This window comes from Heteronotia binoei, chromosome 1 (assembly GCF_032191835.1).
Source record: "Heteronotia binoei isolate CCM8104 ecotype False Entrance Well chromosome 1, APGP_CSIRO_Hbin_v1, whole genome shotgun sequence".
Classification (NCBI taxonomy): Eukaryota; Metazoa; Chordata; class Lepidosauria; order Squamata; family Gekkonidae; genus Heteronotia; species Heteronotia binoei.
In genome coordinates this window covers 165,682,698-165,699,167 of record NC_083223.1, presented here as the reverse complement: position 1 = coordinate 165,699,167, position 16,470 = coordinate 165,682,698, and the positions used below count along the sequence as shown (strand labels likewise).

The 16,470-nt window shown below is 45.0% G+C and overlaps 1 protein-coding gene across 1 annotated transcript in view; it reads right to left on the bottom strand.

Moving 5' to 3' along the window:
• The window catches only part of LOC132574209 (cation channel sperm-associated auxiliary subunit epsilon-like), a 59,901-nt gene that overhangs the window by 23,570 nt on the left and 19,861 nt on the right, over window positions 1-16,470 (bottom strand). The window contains exon 6 of the mRNA XM_060242535.1: window positions 12,542-12,600. Coding sequence (XP_060098518.1) covers window positions 12,542-12,600 — 59 coding nt within the window. The remainder of the gene's footprint in view (window positions 1-12,541; window positions 12,601-16,470) is intronic.

The window sequence follows — 16,470 nt, the reverse complement described above, 5'->3', positions numbered from 1 at the left end:
GCAGTTCCTTGAATATTTTTGTCTTGTCTTATTTGATTATTTAGCAATTCCAAAGAATAAATAAAAGTGGAGACAAGGGACACCCTTGTCTTGTTCCTTTTGAATCTCCAGTAAACCTGTAAGTTCCCCATTAAGTATAACTCTTGTGGTTTGTTTAGAGTAAATGGCTTGCATCATTTTCAGAAAGTCATTCCCCTATCCATCTCTTTTAGTTGTGACATAAACCGCCAGTTAACATTGTCAAAAGCTTTATCTGCATCAAAAAAAATTAACGCCATTTGTTTCTCTGGGTGAGACTCATAATATTCCAATATATCACATATTACTCTAACATTGTCTTTTAAGTACCTTCTCAGAAGAAATCCTGCCTGGTTTTGATGAATAATCTCAACAAGAATTTTCTTAAGATAGTGAGCTAAAATTGCAGCAAACATTTTATTATCAACATTCAAAAGTGATATCGATCTGTAGTTCCTTATTTCCCTCAAATCTGTGCCCTCTTTCAGGATCAAGGTGATAATAGCTTCTTGCCAAGAACTTGGCATTTCACCATCTACGCAAATAGCCTCTAAAATCAGTTTAAATGGGAGAATCAAGGATTCTTCAAAAGTTTTATAATATTCCACTGGAAGTCCGTCAGGACCCAGTGCTTTCCCCCTTTTTTGAGCCCCAATCACCTCTCCAATTTCTTGCATTGTTATGGGATCATTTAAGGTCTTCTTTTGATCCAGCGTAAAAATGTGGAATATATTATTTTTAACATATTCTTCTTGCTAATTTTGGATACCTCTCTGCATTTATATAAATCTTTATTATATTTTGTCACTATCTTCTCAAGATCATATCTATTTGTTTTTAGTTCACTATTTTCAACTTTATGCGTAGAAATAGTCCTTTTAGCACTTTCTTTCCTTAATTTGTAAACAAGCCATGTTCCTGCTTTATTTGCATTCTCAGAGTAATTTTGTCTAGCAAATTTCAATTTTCTTTCCACTTCCTCCACCAATATAAGGTTAATTTTATGTTGTAACAGTTGAATCTTCTTATTTAATTCCATCCTAGTAGGATTAAGTTTTAATTCATCCTCCTTGTTCTTTAGCTGATGGTTAGGTCTTGAAAATTTTTAGTCAGTTCCTTTTTTTGTTTAGCTATATATCCAATGGCCAATCCTCAAAAAATTTGCTTTGCTTGCATTCCACACAATCTGCATTTTCATATCTTGGGAATATTCTGTTTGAAGAAATTGTCCAACTCTTTTTTGGAATTCTGAAGAAAGTCTTGATCCTTCAAAATCTGTATATTCAAACATCACTTAATCTTTTTAGGGATTCCCCGCCAGGTTAGGGTTAATAGGCTATGATCAGAGGTAACTCTTGGCTGAATTTATTTTATTGGATTTATATCCCGCCCTCCCCATCAAAGCAGGCTCAGGGCAGCTGCATAAGTCTTCTGGACAATCAGCACATCTCAATCCTAGACCAAGATTGGTATTTAAAAGAATAAGTAAAATCCCTTGAATTTGAAAATCTTGTCCTCCAGGCAACCACCAAGTTAAATTCTTCTGCTATCTCCAAAAATTAATGGGTAATGTCAACCCTTTAATTTTTGTCTGTTTTGCTGACTTTCTATCGATTGCTGCATTAGTAACAGTGTTAAAATCTCCAATAATACAATGGTCCATATACTCAAAAGTATCAATTTATCATGAAGTTTTATGAAAATTTGTCTTGAAGTTCATTTGGCGCACAAATATTTGCTAATAAAATTTTCTTACCCTCCAGAGAAACTTCAACAAATAACATCCTTCCATCTTCTGATGCATAAAGCATTTGTGGATTCAATTTGTCTTTAACATATGTAGCAACCCCACATTTATTTTGCTTTGCATCCAGAGCATAAAAAACATTGCCTAATTTTTATTTTTCAATAGATGTGAGTGCTGTAGCATCAAATGCATCTCTTGTAGGCAAATAACATCAGATTTAAACTTAGATAACTATAATTTAAACTTAGATAAAAGTACAAAAACTTTTCTCCTTTTAATAAGAGAATTTAGTCCATTCACGTTAAACGAAAGTATTTTCATCTGTTGGCTGGCCAGTAAAAGTTTTTTGTCACTGTCTTTCTTCATAAAGGACCTTGTCTTTATATTTTTTGGATTCTTGGCTTTGGTTCTTCTACAAGGTTTCCCCCTGGTCCTCTTCATTACTTCTTTATCCTGCTTCAATTTCTCCCCATGTTTTTCTAAGAAGTCCTCTGCTTTAAAAGTTGAGTTAATATGAAATCATTTATCTTCATATTAAAAGATCAGTCCTTCTGGATTCAGCCATGTGTAGGAAATGTTGTTTTCTCTCAACAAAGTAGTGAGATTAGCATATTCTCTCCTCTTCTGCCTCATAGGCCATGGAACTTCTTTCAAAATTCTCACCTTCTCCCCGCTAACTTCCACTTCTTTATGTCTTCTCTTTCTAAGAATTGCTTCTTTCACTGATTTTCTCCTGAATCTGACATGCACCTCCCTTGGTAATGAATGCTTGCGAGCAAAGGCTGAGGGAACTCTACATGCTGCATCAATTTCTCTTTCTAATTCCAGAGGTTCTGTATGTATAGCTTCTGCTAAAGCTCTGCTTACTATTTTAGGAAGTTTTTCAGATTTATCTTCTGGAATATTCTGAAATCTTAACATATATGACGCCCTGTCCATTTCAAGCACAAGCAATCGGTCTTCTGATAGCTTTTGTTTAGTTTCCACTTCTTCTAGTTTTTGTGTCGTGGTTGCTATCTTAGAGTCTAGCACTTTCAAGGCTTGGTTTGTTTCTGAAGTTTGTTTACTATTCACTGCCAATTCCTTTGGAACATCTCCCAATTGATCACCTAGGTTGGCAACCTTGTCAGTTAATTGATTAATGGCTGACAGTAAATTCCTGAATACCTGTCCCTCCAAACTTAGTTGGTCCTGTATTTGGACCAGGGGATGGCAAAGGGGTGGGGGTCACTCTTTTCTTTGTTTTGTCTCCCTTTTTCATTTTGTTACCCAAATAAGTCAAAATACACGTTTTATATATATGTTATATATATAACATATACCCTATATACTCGAGTATAAGCCTAGTTTTTCTGCCCAAATTTTGGGCAGAAAAAACCCCTCCTCGGCTTATACTCGAGTCACTATTCCGCCCGCATCCCCGGAATTCCAAGGACAGCTAAAGCTGCCCCCTGCTCTCCTCTCCTCAGTGAAGGGGGAGGGGTCGTGCTGGGACTGGTGTTTTCAGTCTGACCAGAAATGACTTCTGCCTTGGTATTGTTGATTTGTGTTCTGCACCACCATTCTCCTCATCTTTCATTGCAAGCAGCATTGTGGCCTTACCTGCCACAGGAATAGTAACTGCTGCGTTTCCCACCCTCGGCTTATACTCGAGTCAATAAGTTTTCCCAGATTTTTGGGGTAAAATTAGAAGCCTCGGCTTATATTCGGGTCGACTTATACTCGAGTATATACGGTATATATATATAAAATAGACACTACCTATCCAAAAGGACAGAAGCCCTTCTTTCCTTTAAAATATAAGCCTTGATTATTTGTCTAGGTGCTCAGAAAAGGAAAAAGAAAAAAGAGTAAAAGGCAGGGGGAGAACAAAAGGGATTGTTTGGGAACAAAATGTTCCAATTAATAGCAACAATGTAACCACCACAGCAATAATGTCTTACTATAGCCACCAGGGCCTGATGTTAATCAAACTTAAACAACTAGACGCCTTCCCCTTTAGAAACGGGGTAGACTAAACACACAGTTCTTGCTTCTCAAAGAAAAAAACTTTTAGACTGCACAAAAATAATAATAATAATAAGCTTAATCCAAACAAAACATAGGTCTTGTAGCTTGCCTGAAGTGGAGTAGATGAGGTGGAGTAGAATCAGATATCTGGCTCCCAGCCCTGGACGGTGCATTACTTATGCCAGCCCAGAAGAGCTTGGGAGTGACCTTGGATGCCTCCCTTTCTATGAAGGCCCAGGTCACTGTGGTTGCCAGATCTGCCTTCTACCATCTTTGGCAGATCAGGTAGCTAGCACCCTATCTCTCCCCTCAGGACTTAGCTACAGTGACCCATGCAATGGTCACTTCCAGGTTGGATTACTGTAATGTGCTCTATGTGGGCTTGCCCTTGAGGCTAATCTGGAAACTCCAGCTGGTGCAAAATGCAGCAGAGCATTTGCTAACTGTATTGCCTGTACGTGTAAGCAAACAGCCAATTGCACTGGCTACCTATTGAGCACTAGAATCACTTCAAGGTTTTGGTACTGACATGTAAAGCTCTGCACGGTCTGGGATCGACATATTTGAGGGACCACCTCTCCCCATATTTGCCCCAAAGGACTTTATGTTCATCTAATTACCATCTGCTGGTTGTCCCTGGCCCGAAGGACGTCCCTTTTGCCTCAACTTTAGCCAGGGCTTCTTCTGCCCTAGCTCTGGCCTGGTGGAACATACTTCCATTGGAGATTTGGGTCCTACCTGATTTACTACCTTTTCATAGGGCCTGTAAAATGGAGCTGTTCTACCAGGCTTCAAGTGAGGCAGTGGACACCCATAGTGCATCAAGTCTGGCCTCCCTGTCATAGCTGTCAGACACTGGAGAATCTTATTGTTGTGTTATGATGAGTATGGTTGAAATGCAACATGTATCTTGACATGACTAACTCCATTTTGAGCATTTACTACTAACCATGAAACAAAGACCTTGCATATCAAAGTAGTTATAGAGATGTTACTAATCCCTGCTGTGAATTCCTCTGCATAGTACTAACAAAAGCAACAGTCCTTTGAAGATAGCATGCCTCAAGGAGAGCCAGCAGGGCTCCTCCGTGAGAAGAGGAACCACAAGAGATAAGGGGAAGGGAAGGTATATTTCAGAAGTGTGAGAATGTAGTGTTGTTTGGAAACCCTTTGATGTAAACGGTTTAAAGCTTTGCCTTTCCCGCCAACTGGTATCAGTTCCAATGCTCCTTTGTCCAGAACCTTGAGATATCAAATAAACACCTTAACATTTGCAACAAATGGAAGTCCGTTTACTTTGAACCTCCATCATCTGACATTTTGGAACTGAACCAATACGGGTCTATCCAAACCGGCAACTTGTTAGCTGGATGGCTGCCAAAGTTCCGGATAACGGAGAACCCACCGAACTCATAGAGGAGCCAGGGATCCCACCGGGTGTCACAGTTGACAGACGGAAGGGGGGATCTCCGCTGCGTTTCTCAACTCTACTCTTCACCCCAAGGAAGTGGCAGCCCCATACCTCAACCGTGCTCATGGATGAGGTAGCCAGGCGCTTCGGGAACTTGTTCACCGGGATGGGGAGTGAAGGAGAGGACATCCTGGCTGGAGAGGACCGAGGCGGCGGCCCGAGGGAGGACGAAGGCCGGACCCCGAGGGGGGGAGAGGATGTCCAACTGCTAAGAAACGAGACGCAGATTTGGGTGAGGGAAATCCGAAACGACATCCAGGCGAACACCGTGCACATCGCACACGAGGTGCAGAGACAGCTGGATCAGATGCGAGAACAGATACGGGCCCCGCCAGGCAAACCGGCGCCATGGTCAGAACCGGAGAGGCCAATGCCGGACCTGCCCGCGGGCCCTTCAGGGGAGCCAGCCGAGCCACCACCGGACCGGCCGGCACCACAGCCAGATCAACCGAAGGGCCCACCGGGAGAGCCAGCAGGACCGCCAGTCCTGATGGGACCATCACCGGCCCCGGGCCTGGTGGCTCCACCAGTACTAGCCCTTCCCCCCGGTTGGCCGATGGGCCCTGCCGGCCTGCAACCTCTCATGCCCTGGGCGGGAGGCAGAGGCCGAGAGCTGCAAATCACCTTCGATGGTGATCCGGAGGAGGTAGAGTACTTCACCATCCAGTGCAACAGCTTCATGACCCACTGGGGGAACACTTTCGCGACTGAGCTTAGCCGAGTAGATTACCTGCGGTCGAAGCTGAAGGGGGCGGTAAGGCGATGGTTCGTTAGCTTATATGAAACCTGGGGCCCCAAGCTGACCACGGTGGCGGGGTTCCTACAAACAGTTCCTACAGCAGTACAGCGACCCGCTGCAAGAAGTCCGGGCCCTCACCGCCCTGCGAGAACTACAGCAGGGGGCGAGAACGGTGAGGAAGTATGCCGCCGACTTCCGAGCTCACTGCTCCAAGGTCCGAGGGTGGAACGAGAGGATGAGATATGAAGCTTTCCATCGAGGCCTCAACGCGAGCATTCTCGACCGAAGCTTCCAGCGGGCCCGACCCACAACCCTAGTGGGTTGGATACAATTGGCCGGAGAAGTTGAGACCAACCTAAAACATGTGGCCCTGCAACGGCAGCAGCAGCAAGGAGTAAAAGGGGGGCGTGAGGCCAAAGCAGGGACTAAAATCGAACCCAACAAGGTAATCCCCCAGGGGGGAACTCCTAAATCTACCCTCGGGCGTTGGTGCTTCCAATGCGGTGACCCCGGGCACTTGGCTGCCAACTGCCCGAAGAAGCCCCGTGGCCCCCCCCAACTCCAAAACCGATGGCCGACGGCCCGAAGAAGACCGGGAGCAAACCCAAGGAGCCCAGCCAGGGCAGCATCGCCACATCCATGGCACTTGACGAGGATTCTATAATAACCGAGGACTCGGGCGAAGAATCATGGGAGCCGGAGCCAGTGGAAAATGAGAGTGACCTGCACTGAGAGGTGCCGGACAGCAGGACGTGGATTTGACGGCACCACTACGGGTGAGAATAACGGGGGCCCTACTCTTTATACCAGTGACTCTATTAAACCTGAAACTGAAGTGGTTCATGCACGCCCGAGGCTTAGTAGATTCGGGCTGCACCCGCGAAATCATCACCCCGAGGCTAGTGGATGCCTTGGGACTGTCTAGGGTCCCCCTTCCCCACCCAATCCAATTCGAGCAGATGGATGGGACGGCCATGAGGGGGGAGACCTGCATGGAAGAAACCCAGGGGCTGCCAGTGGGAATCCAAGAATACTGGGAGGTAGAGGTCTTCGTCATAGCCCCCTCCTCATCCTTTGATGTGGTGGTGGGGGTGGGTTGGCTGGCCCGCCACCAGCCGGACATACAATGGGGGGGTGCAAACAATAGACTTTACCGATCGGCGGTGCACTCACCACCACTGGCAGGAACAGTGGGGGCCAACGCCACCCCCGGTGAACAAAAAGACGTGCGTGTCGGTGGAGGAGGTCCGCTCCATCCCAAAGGAGTATCAAGACCTCCGCAAAGTGTTCAGTGAGGAGGAGGCCAACGAGCTGCCACCCCACAGAGACACAGACTGTGCTATTGAGCTGATCCCGGGGCACGAATTACCTTAAGCCAAACTGTATTCGATGGGGTGGGCAGAGAAAGACGAATTACGGAAATTTATCGGCAAAAGCTTGAAACGGGGGTTCATTAGGCCAGCGACTGCCGCCCACGCCGCCCCGGTCCTCTTCCGGAAGAAGAAGGATGGGAGTCTGAGACTTTGCACAGACTTTCGGGATAAATGGGATCTCAATGTCAAATGCCTACCCCATCCCACTAATCAAAGACTTGTTAAGCACAGTATCGGAGGGGTCGGTGTTTACCAAATTAGACTTGAGGGACACGTACTTTCGAGTCAGAATCAAAGAGGGGGATGAATGAAAAATGGTGTTTAACACCCCCATGGGACAGTTTGAATACCTGGTGATGCCTTTCGGCTTACAAGGGGTGCCTGGAGTTTTTATTAACTTTATAAATGAAGTGTTACAGGAATACCTGTACAAGGGGGCGGTGGTGTACCTGGATGACATCTTTATCTACTCGAAAGATCTAATGTATCACGTGCCCCTGGTGTGAAAAGTGCTCTCGACCCTGTATCAGCACAAACTGTATGCCAAGCTGTCAAAGTGCAAGTTCCACCAAACGGAACTCAACTACCTGGGGTTCCGGGTGTCCGGGAAGGGATTAGCGATGGACCCAGCCAAGATACAAGCGGTGCTGGATTGGGAACCCCCGAGGACACGTAAACAGCTGCAATCTTTCCTCGGGTTCGCAAATTTCTATAGGGGGTTCATACAGGGGTTTGCCCAAGTAATGCTGCCCCTGACCGACTTACTAAAGACGAAGGGGAAGGGGCTGGAGGCTAAAAAACCGGGGGCAGAACTACCATGGACCCCCAAGTGCCAAGCCGCGTTTGATGAACTTAAGAGACTGTTCACTAGTGAACCAGTGCTAGCCCACCTGAATGAATTGAAGCCCTTTGTGGTCCAATGCGATGCCTCCGATGTGGCCGTAGGAGCCATATTAATGCAGAAAGACGAGGAGGGGAGGTTGAGACCCTGCGCATACATTTCACGCAAGTTTTCGCATGAGCAGCGCAACTGGTCGGTCTGGGACAAAGAGGCATTCGCTGTAACGTATGCTCTAAAGACTTGGAGGTCCTGGTTAGAAGGGGCCAGGGTGCCGTTCAAAATCTGGACGGACCACAAAAATCCGGAAGCCCTAACCAGCCGGAGGAAATTAACAGCTAAGCAAATCTGGTGGGCGGGATACTTTACACAATTTGACTTTGTGCTCAGGCACATCCCCTCCTCAAAGAATTTCTTTGCTGATGCTCTCTCACGCCTCCCATAGCATGAGAGTCAGAGGGAGGAAGTCATAGACTCAATCATTCCCCTCTCCGCCGTGGCTGGGGGGGTGACCACTCGGTCCGGGAAGAAAACCGGGCGGCCAGAACCATGGGGGGGGGCAACCGACTAATCGAGGAAACAGAAAAAGAGGGAGAGGGGAGGCCGGATGGCATACTGAAAGGAGAAGGGTTTTCTTGGTACTACGAGGGGAAGTTTTATGTGCCAAAGTCCCTCTGATCAGAGGTCTTGTAGCATTGTCACTGCTATGTAAAAACGCTATTGGCTATGTAAAAACGCTACACCTGGTAAACGGCCAGTTCTGGTGGCCGCAACTGAAAAATGACATTTCTGAGTTTGTAGGATCATGCCCCATCTGTATCATGGCCAAGCGAAGAGGGGGAAAGCCCCCAGGATTATTGCACCCTACTTCCACCGCCAGCCGACCCTGGTCAGTGGTTTCAATGGACTTTATAGTAGAGCTCCCAGCCTCCCAGGGAAAAACAGTAGTGCTGGTGGTGGTAGACACCTTCTCCAAGCAGGCACATTTTATTCCTTGCAAGCAACTGCCAACGGCTAAAAAACTGGCTTATTTATTTTTCCATCACGTGGTTAGACTCCACCCATTCCCCGACAAGGTCATTAGCGACCGTGGGCCGCAGTTCGTTGCCAACTTCTGGTGGGAGTTTTGTAAAATGGCGGAGATAGAGCAAGGTCTGAGTTCTGCCTACCACCCCCAGACGGACGGACAGACGGAACGTGTAAACAGTCTTCTCGAACAGTATCTAAGGTGCTATATAAACTACCAGCAGTCCAACTGGGTAGAGCTGCTCCCGTTTGCCGAGTATGGCTACAACAACAGCCTGCACAGTTCCACCAAAGCTTCGCCATTTCAAATAGTGAACAGCTACGAAGGCAAGCCGTTCCCCTTACTGCCCAGTCCCGAGGGAACAGTGCCACCTAGCTCTTGCCAGCAATGGTGGGAAGGAGTGAGAAAAGGCTGGGTGGTCATTCAAGAGAACTTGGAAATGGCTAAAAAAGACTATAAGGCATACTTTGACAAGAAGCATTCCCTCAAATGGGGCTTCAAAGTAGGGGAGAGTGTGTTCCTGTCCACTAAGAACCTCCCTTTACCGCAGACTTCCAAAAAACTGGCATACAAGTTCCTGGGCCCGTTTAAGATCAAACGAATAATAAACCGGGTGACAGTGGAATTGGACCTTCCTAAAATGTTTAGTAAAAGTCACCCTGTTTTTCATTGCAGTCTTCTTCACAAAGATCCCAGAATTATGTCATGGCACCCCCGCCCTCCAGAGCCCACATCTATTCAAGTGAAGGGTCAGAGTCACCATGAGGTGCAGGAGGTGCTGGACTCAAAAATCCAAAGAGGGGTGTTATACTACCTGGTCCGCTGGAAGTATTTCCCTACTAGTTGTGATGAATGGGTCAAGTCAACCGACCTGCGGGCCCCTTCTCTTCTGAAGAAATTTTATCTACTGCACCCAGACAAACCCCGAGCAAGAGCTTAGGGGGGGCAGTATGTCAGACACTGGAGAATCTTATTGTTGTGTTATGATGAGTATGGTTGAAATGCAACATGTATCTTGATGTGACTAACTCCATTTTGAGCATTTACTACTAACCATGAAACAGAGACCTTGCATATCAAAGTAGTTATAGAGATGTTACTAATCCCTGCTGTGAATTCCTCTGCATAGTACTAACAAAAGCAATAGTCCTTTGAAGATAGCATGCCTCAAGGAGAGCCAGCAGGGCTCCTCTGTGAGAAGAGGAACCACAAGAGATAAGGGGAAGGGAAGGTGTTACATGTATTTCAGAAGTGTAAGAATGTAGTGTTGTTTGGAAACCCTTTGATGTAAACTGTTTAAAGCTTTGTCTTTCCTGCCAACTGGTATCAGTTCCAATGCTCCTTTGTCCAGAACCCTGAGATATCAAATAAATGCCTTAACATTTGCAACAAATGGAAGTCCGTTTACTTTGAACCTCCATCGTCTGACAATAGCATTCCATCATCTATCAGTCCTATTGGAACATCATTGGTTCCAGCTCTGTTTGCACTATGGCCTGATTAGTTGTTTTCCACTTGAAATGGAGTAATGTTATTGTTTTAATTGTTTATTTACTTATGAACATATGAAGCTGCCTTATACCGAATCAGACCCTTGGTCCATCAAGGTCAGTATTGTCTACTCAGACTGGCAGTGGCTCTTCAGGGTCTCAAGCTGAGGTTTTTCACACCTACTTGCCTAGACCCTTTTCAGTTGGAGATGCCAGGGATTGAACCTGGGACCTTCTGCTTACCAAGCAGATGCTCTACCACTGAGCCACCGTCCCTCCCTTCTAATTTTATTGCTTATTGTTATTGTTTATGTCTGATGTGATTCACCCTGAGTCCTCTCACAGAATAGGGCAAACTAGAAATTAACATAAACAAACAAACAAACAGACAGACAGACAAATAAGAAAGTTTGTCAAATCTTAGAGTTCAGCAAAATTCTCACAGGAGGCTTGAACAATGGAGCCCAGGCCAGAAGCAAGTATATGGGGGTGGGGGAGAAAGAAAGAGCATAATAAAATGTACAGGTTCTGGAGCTCTGCTTCTGGGAGCTCCTGTCCAAAATGAGGCCTGCCCACAGGGGCTGGGCTACTGCCACCGTAGTTACATAGTGGCCAGCTGCTGCAATGTGGGTTCAGCATAGGATTATTCTGCCTGTCACCAAAGTTTTGTTATGCTCAGTTCTTTGGTAAGCAACAAACATTGTAAGAATAGTTGTGCTCAGGGCTAGTTTTGGGCAGGAGCTCACAGGAGCAGAGCGCCGGAATTTTATTGTGCTCTTTCTTTCTTACCCCTGCCCTACCCAAAAACATTTGCTTCTGGGCTCCATTGTTCAGACTCCCTGTGAAAATTTTGCTGAACTCTAAGATTTGACAAACTTTCTATTATTTTTGCCCACAAAAAGTGGGGAAATAACCAAAACATATAAAGTAGACAGATGGAAATCTTCATCATACCACTGTGGCCACATAGGAAAATAATTTTAAAAGTATGATGGGAGTAAGGTTTCATTATGACAATTCTAATTTAAGAAGCATTTTAAGGTAGATGCTGAGCTGATATAACTTTAGTACACCTTCTGGTGATGTTGGGGTGTGTGACATATGCAAATGAGTTGAGCTGATGAGCTCCGGCACCTCTTTTGCTACAAAATGACCCCTGGTTGTGCTGGATCAGGCCATTTAGACCAGCATCCTTTTCTACTTAGTACTAGCAGTCAACCCTTGAAAAGTCTTCAGTTAGGGCACAGAGGCCAGAGGGTCTCCCAATATATAATCCATTATGCTCAAGAGGCATAAATAGTTCCCAACATCTGCTTTATCTTAAGGACATCTCTTTGAGGTGCTTTAAGATGAGAGACAGTAATCTTCATGGTGAATCAGGGTTTTGAACTCAGGCACCTCAAACTAAGGATAGTACCTTAACCATCGCAGAACACAATATCATTATTTTGTAAAGGTTCAGCTGGTGTTGTTTGGTTAGCTTTTAGTGAACATGCGAATGTGTATGGATGCTGTGATGTTGAAATCCCTGATGCAGTTATTTTTGTGTTTCTTTACTCTATTTCTGTGGTACTGTAGGCTTGCTAGAAATCCCTGTTGGGGTATACTGAATAATTAAAAGTCCAGAAGCACCCGTCATTTTTGCCACAGCAGTTTCCCAAGGCAAATCTTTTTTGTACTTGAAACAGGGAATATACTTTAAAGTGGTTGGGTGTTCAGTGCTGAACACAGCAGTGCCTATATGCTCTTGGAGACCTCAAGTGTGGTGCTACTTGTTCTTCTAGATTGCTGCTATCTACATGAACCATTTAAAAATAATTGTACTTACAATGCATCTTTATAACTGAATGCTTGACTGTAATCTTGGTCATGATACAATGTTATTGTCTAAAAGAAATAATATGCAACAACAATAATAATGAATAAACAGAACTACATGGATTTACGTGGATGATTTACATCAGGGGTCCTCAAACTTTTTAAATAGGGGGCCAGTTCACTGTCCCTCAGACTGTTGGAGGGCCGGACTGCCGTTACTGTACAAGGCCGCGGGCCGTCAGTTCTCCGTCTTCTGCATCTCTCTCCCTTCCCCAAACCACACACCCCGGCCTGGGAACTCACCTCACCTCGGTATCACCTCACACTCTGTCTCCGTCGCCTCAGCCCAGTGCCGGAAGTGTGCGTTGCTAACACGAGTTTAGGTCGAACATCACTTCCGGTCTGATTTTGCCATAACCCGGTGGGCAGCATAAACGTCCTCAGCGGGCCGCATCTGGCCCGCAGGCCATAGTTTGAGGACCCCTGATTTACATATTGTACACCACATCCTTAAAGGTTCAGGGCAGGTGACAGCATTTGTAAAACCAGATCAATAATAACATTTATGAAACCAGATTAATAATTTAAGATTTAAAAATAGAACAAGCACTTCAAAATACATAAAATATTAACATCTGCTAATTGTTGATGTTGGAAAATCTGCACTAACAGAACAAGAAAAGGAAGGGATCCTATAGAAAACCTAGAGATTAGAAAATGGAGACAAAACGGTTTTCCCCAAAAACAAAGTAAGTGCAAAATATATTGTGAATAATCAAAAGTGAATTTAACCATCTGGAACTAGGCACCGATCTGGGGTATTTCTGTACAAACCTGAAGGAAATCCCAATTTTTTTGAAAAATGTGAAGTCTATCTTTCCCCACATACACACACTGGGAGATTACAATTCCCCCAAACAGAAACAATAGCTGTAATTTTAAGAACGAACATCCACTGAACTCTCAGTGGCCATTTGGGAGTCTGTTAGGCAACCATATCATTCCAGCCTTGGTTTCTGTGAATCAAAGCCATGGGACACAGGGGTGGACTTGGAAAAAACAGCTCTTGAAAAGGTCCTGTCCTCCTCTCTTCTCATGTCCTCTGGTTGGGGAGGACTTATCAAGGAAGGCCTGGTGATGACTAATGGAGACCCACAGCATATGGCCAGGTGATGGCAGCCACCACAAAATTTAATCAGATGTTTCTTAGGAGACCCTGCCAGGTGGAGAGAAAGCTGAAAACAGAGGAACAAATAAAGCTAGGGAAGAAGAGAAGGACTCAGGAAAAGGGGAGAGGAAGTGAAAATAGTGGGGGAGGAGATATACAGGAACATGAGGTGCCCCTTTCATGTCTCCTGCTTTTATATTTATATATGTCATTTTAAGGTTAAGCTGATTGTGGAGCATTTTTTTTGGGGGGGGGGGAACCTACCCACCTCTTTTTTTGTTTGAGTTGTTGGAATTCCCCCCTATTTTATAAATAATTCTATTTTCAGATTAAAGTGCTGGCCATAGGTAGTCTGGCAGCACCATCTGTTGTTAATTTGTACATGAATATCTAGAAGACTGACATTCTATTAAACATCACTATACCTTGGTTTTGCTCTTATTTAATATATTATTGTCATGACCTCCTCTGCCCAATCCAGTAACTCTTACTCTAAGACCTCAGGAAAAAAGACTGAGGTGGACCAGCAGGACCAGGGAGGGCTCAATACTGCAGAGTTGCCTGCTGCCAATGTTCCAGCAGAACCCCCCACCCCCAACCAAGCCTGCAAGGGAGACCTCACCACTGGCCCCTGAAATAACTGATGGGCAGGATGCAAACCTGGGCCTATAACCCCTAGGGGATATTCCCATTCTGCAGGAACAGCATCAGGAAGAGACCTGGGCCAAGGTGGTCCAAAGGAGGTGAAGTACTCAACTGCCTATACACAATCCCATCCCAGAGCCAGGCAGTGAAAACAATAATTATTTTCAGGATCCTGGTCAAAACATTGTGCCTTGGGAGCCCAACACCTGCCAGCTAGGCAGCTGAACCTGATTACTTCCCAGACTGTTTAGGCTGAAGCTTAGGAAAGCTGCCCTGTTGGACCAACTGGTCCACTAGGTGCAAGCTGTGTGCCAGTTTCAATGCCTTGTCTCCAGTTTCTGGCTTTCAGCATCTGTTGGCACTTCCAAGCCACACTGTCTAAAGCTGAGGGTACTACTCCAGATGAGATCTGGCTGGGCTGGGCTGGCCTGGAGGATGCACAGTAATTATGTCTGATATTGAGAACATCCTTTTTTCTCTTCCAAACATAAAGACAAATAGTTTTATAAAATGAAGAATTTCATTAATTTAGAAGCCCTACTTTGGATGCCTCTGCCTTCTGAGATTAGGCAAGTAATAACCTAGGAGAGGGGCTTTTTAGTTGTGGCAGCAAAGCTCTGGAACTCTCTCTTATGGAAATTTGTCTATCCCCTTTTGTTGCCATCTTTTGCCAGCAGGTGAAGACTTTTTTGTTTTGTTTCTCATATCTGATTTCTTCTTCCTCCCTAATGTTTTTAGCTGTTGTTTTTATGTCTTTGTGCAGATTTCAGTTCTGGTTTTGTTTAAATAATGTGTTGTTGTTCTTTTTCAGGGGTGTCAAACAGGCAGCCTGGAAATCAAATCAGGCCCCCGGAGGGTTCCTATCAGGTTTGAACAGACACACAGAAACCACATCTGAAAGCACCTTAAAAGTGGATGCTTGGTCCGCACTACAAAGGAGACCCTAAGCCACATAGTTTATGGGGATTGGGACCACTGCCTGGCCGCCTTCCTTTTCGGAAACAGGACCACCCCAAACCCTGTTAGACTTTAGTTCCAAAAAATCCAACAGTTTCTGCCCGTTTAACAGCTCATTTCCAGTCTAATTGGCTCCTCGTATTCCCCGTGCCGATTTATTTGTCCATGTCTTTTAACAATTATCTTTGCCTTTTAGCTTTGTCTTTATCTTTTTGGCAAACTGCTTCTTCCACTCCCACTCCACACTTTCGCCTCGCTATTCTCCGCCAATTTTCAATCCTCCCTGTGCTCATTCCAAATTTCTTTCTCTGGGTTTTCTTTCCTTTTTTCTTTCTGTCCCCCAATTATTCCTTCACTTTTGCCAAAAATACCAGTATATTTAACAATCCATTCTATGTGGCAATTCATTCGCTGCCTTTCTTTTTCAGTCCAGAGTCGCTTATCTTATTTTTCCAGCACCGCTCCTCCCCTTCTTCTCTGGCATTCACAGCTTGCTCACTTGCTAGCATCTGCTTAAGTCAGGCTACAGGGAATTAGGTAGTCCAGACCTTGACAAACAATACCAAGGCGTGAACCCCACAAGCTCCCTCTGCCGAAGGACCCCCACAACAGGAGTTCTATTGGATTCTCTGTAGAAAGGAACCCCAAACTTAGGCGGTACAGACACAGCTCGGAGAAACTGTGCTGTCCGTTGCAACGCCAAAACCAGAAGCTACGTTTTGAGCATGTTTTATTTTAAGGTGTTTTAAATTCTTTTATGTGCTCTATAAAGTTTATATCTCTGCCACCTGGCATTACATTTTATGACACACATGGCCCAGCCCAACATGTCATTTATGTCAGATCTAGGCCTCATAACGAATGAGTTTGACATCCCTATTTTTTGGTTGTTTTTTTAAAGAGCTTTCAAATGTGGTTTTATCATATTAGTTTCAGTTTGTTAGTCACCCTCATGGCCCAATGCATTATCTGTAGAAGATCACCCTGCCTGGGCAATCTCCAGTCATCTGCAGCAACAGGTTGCTTAGGTAATATCTTGTTTCTGTGTGTCTGTTCAAACCTGAGTAGAATCCAGGTGCTCTGTGTCATTTTTGTCTCTGCTGTTTGTTATCTGCTTATTGAATAAATGTTGCTTAGACTTCTTTGTGTAAGTTGTGGATCCAGAGTTA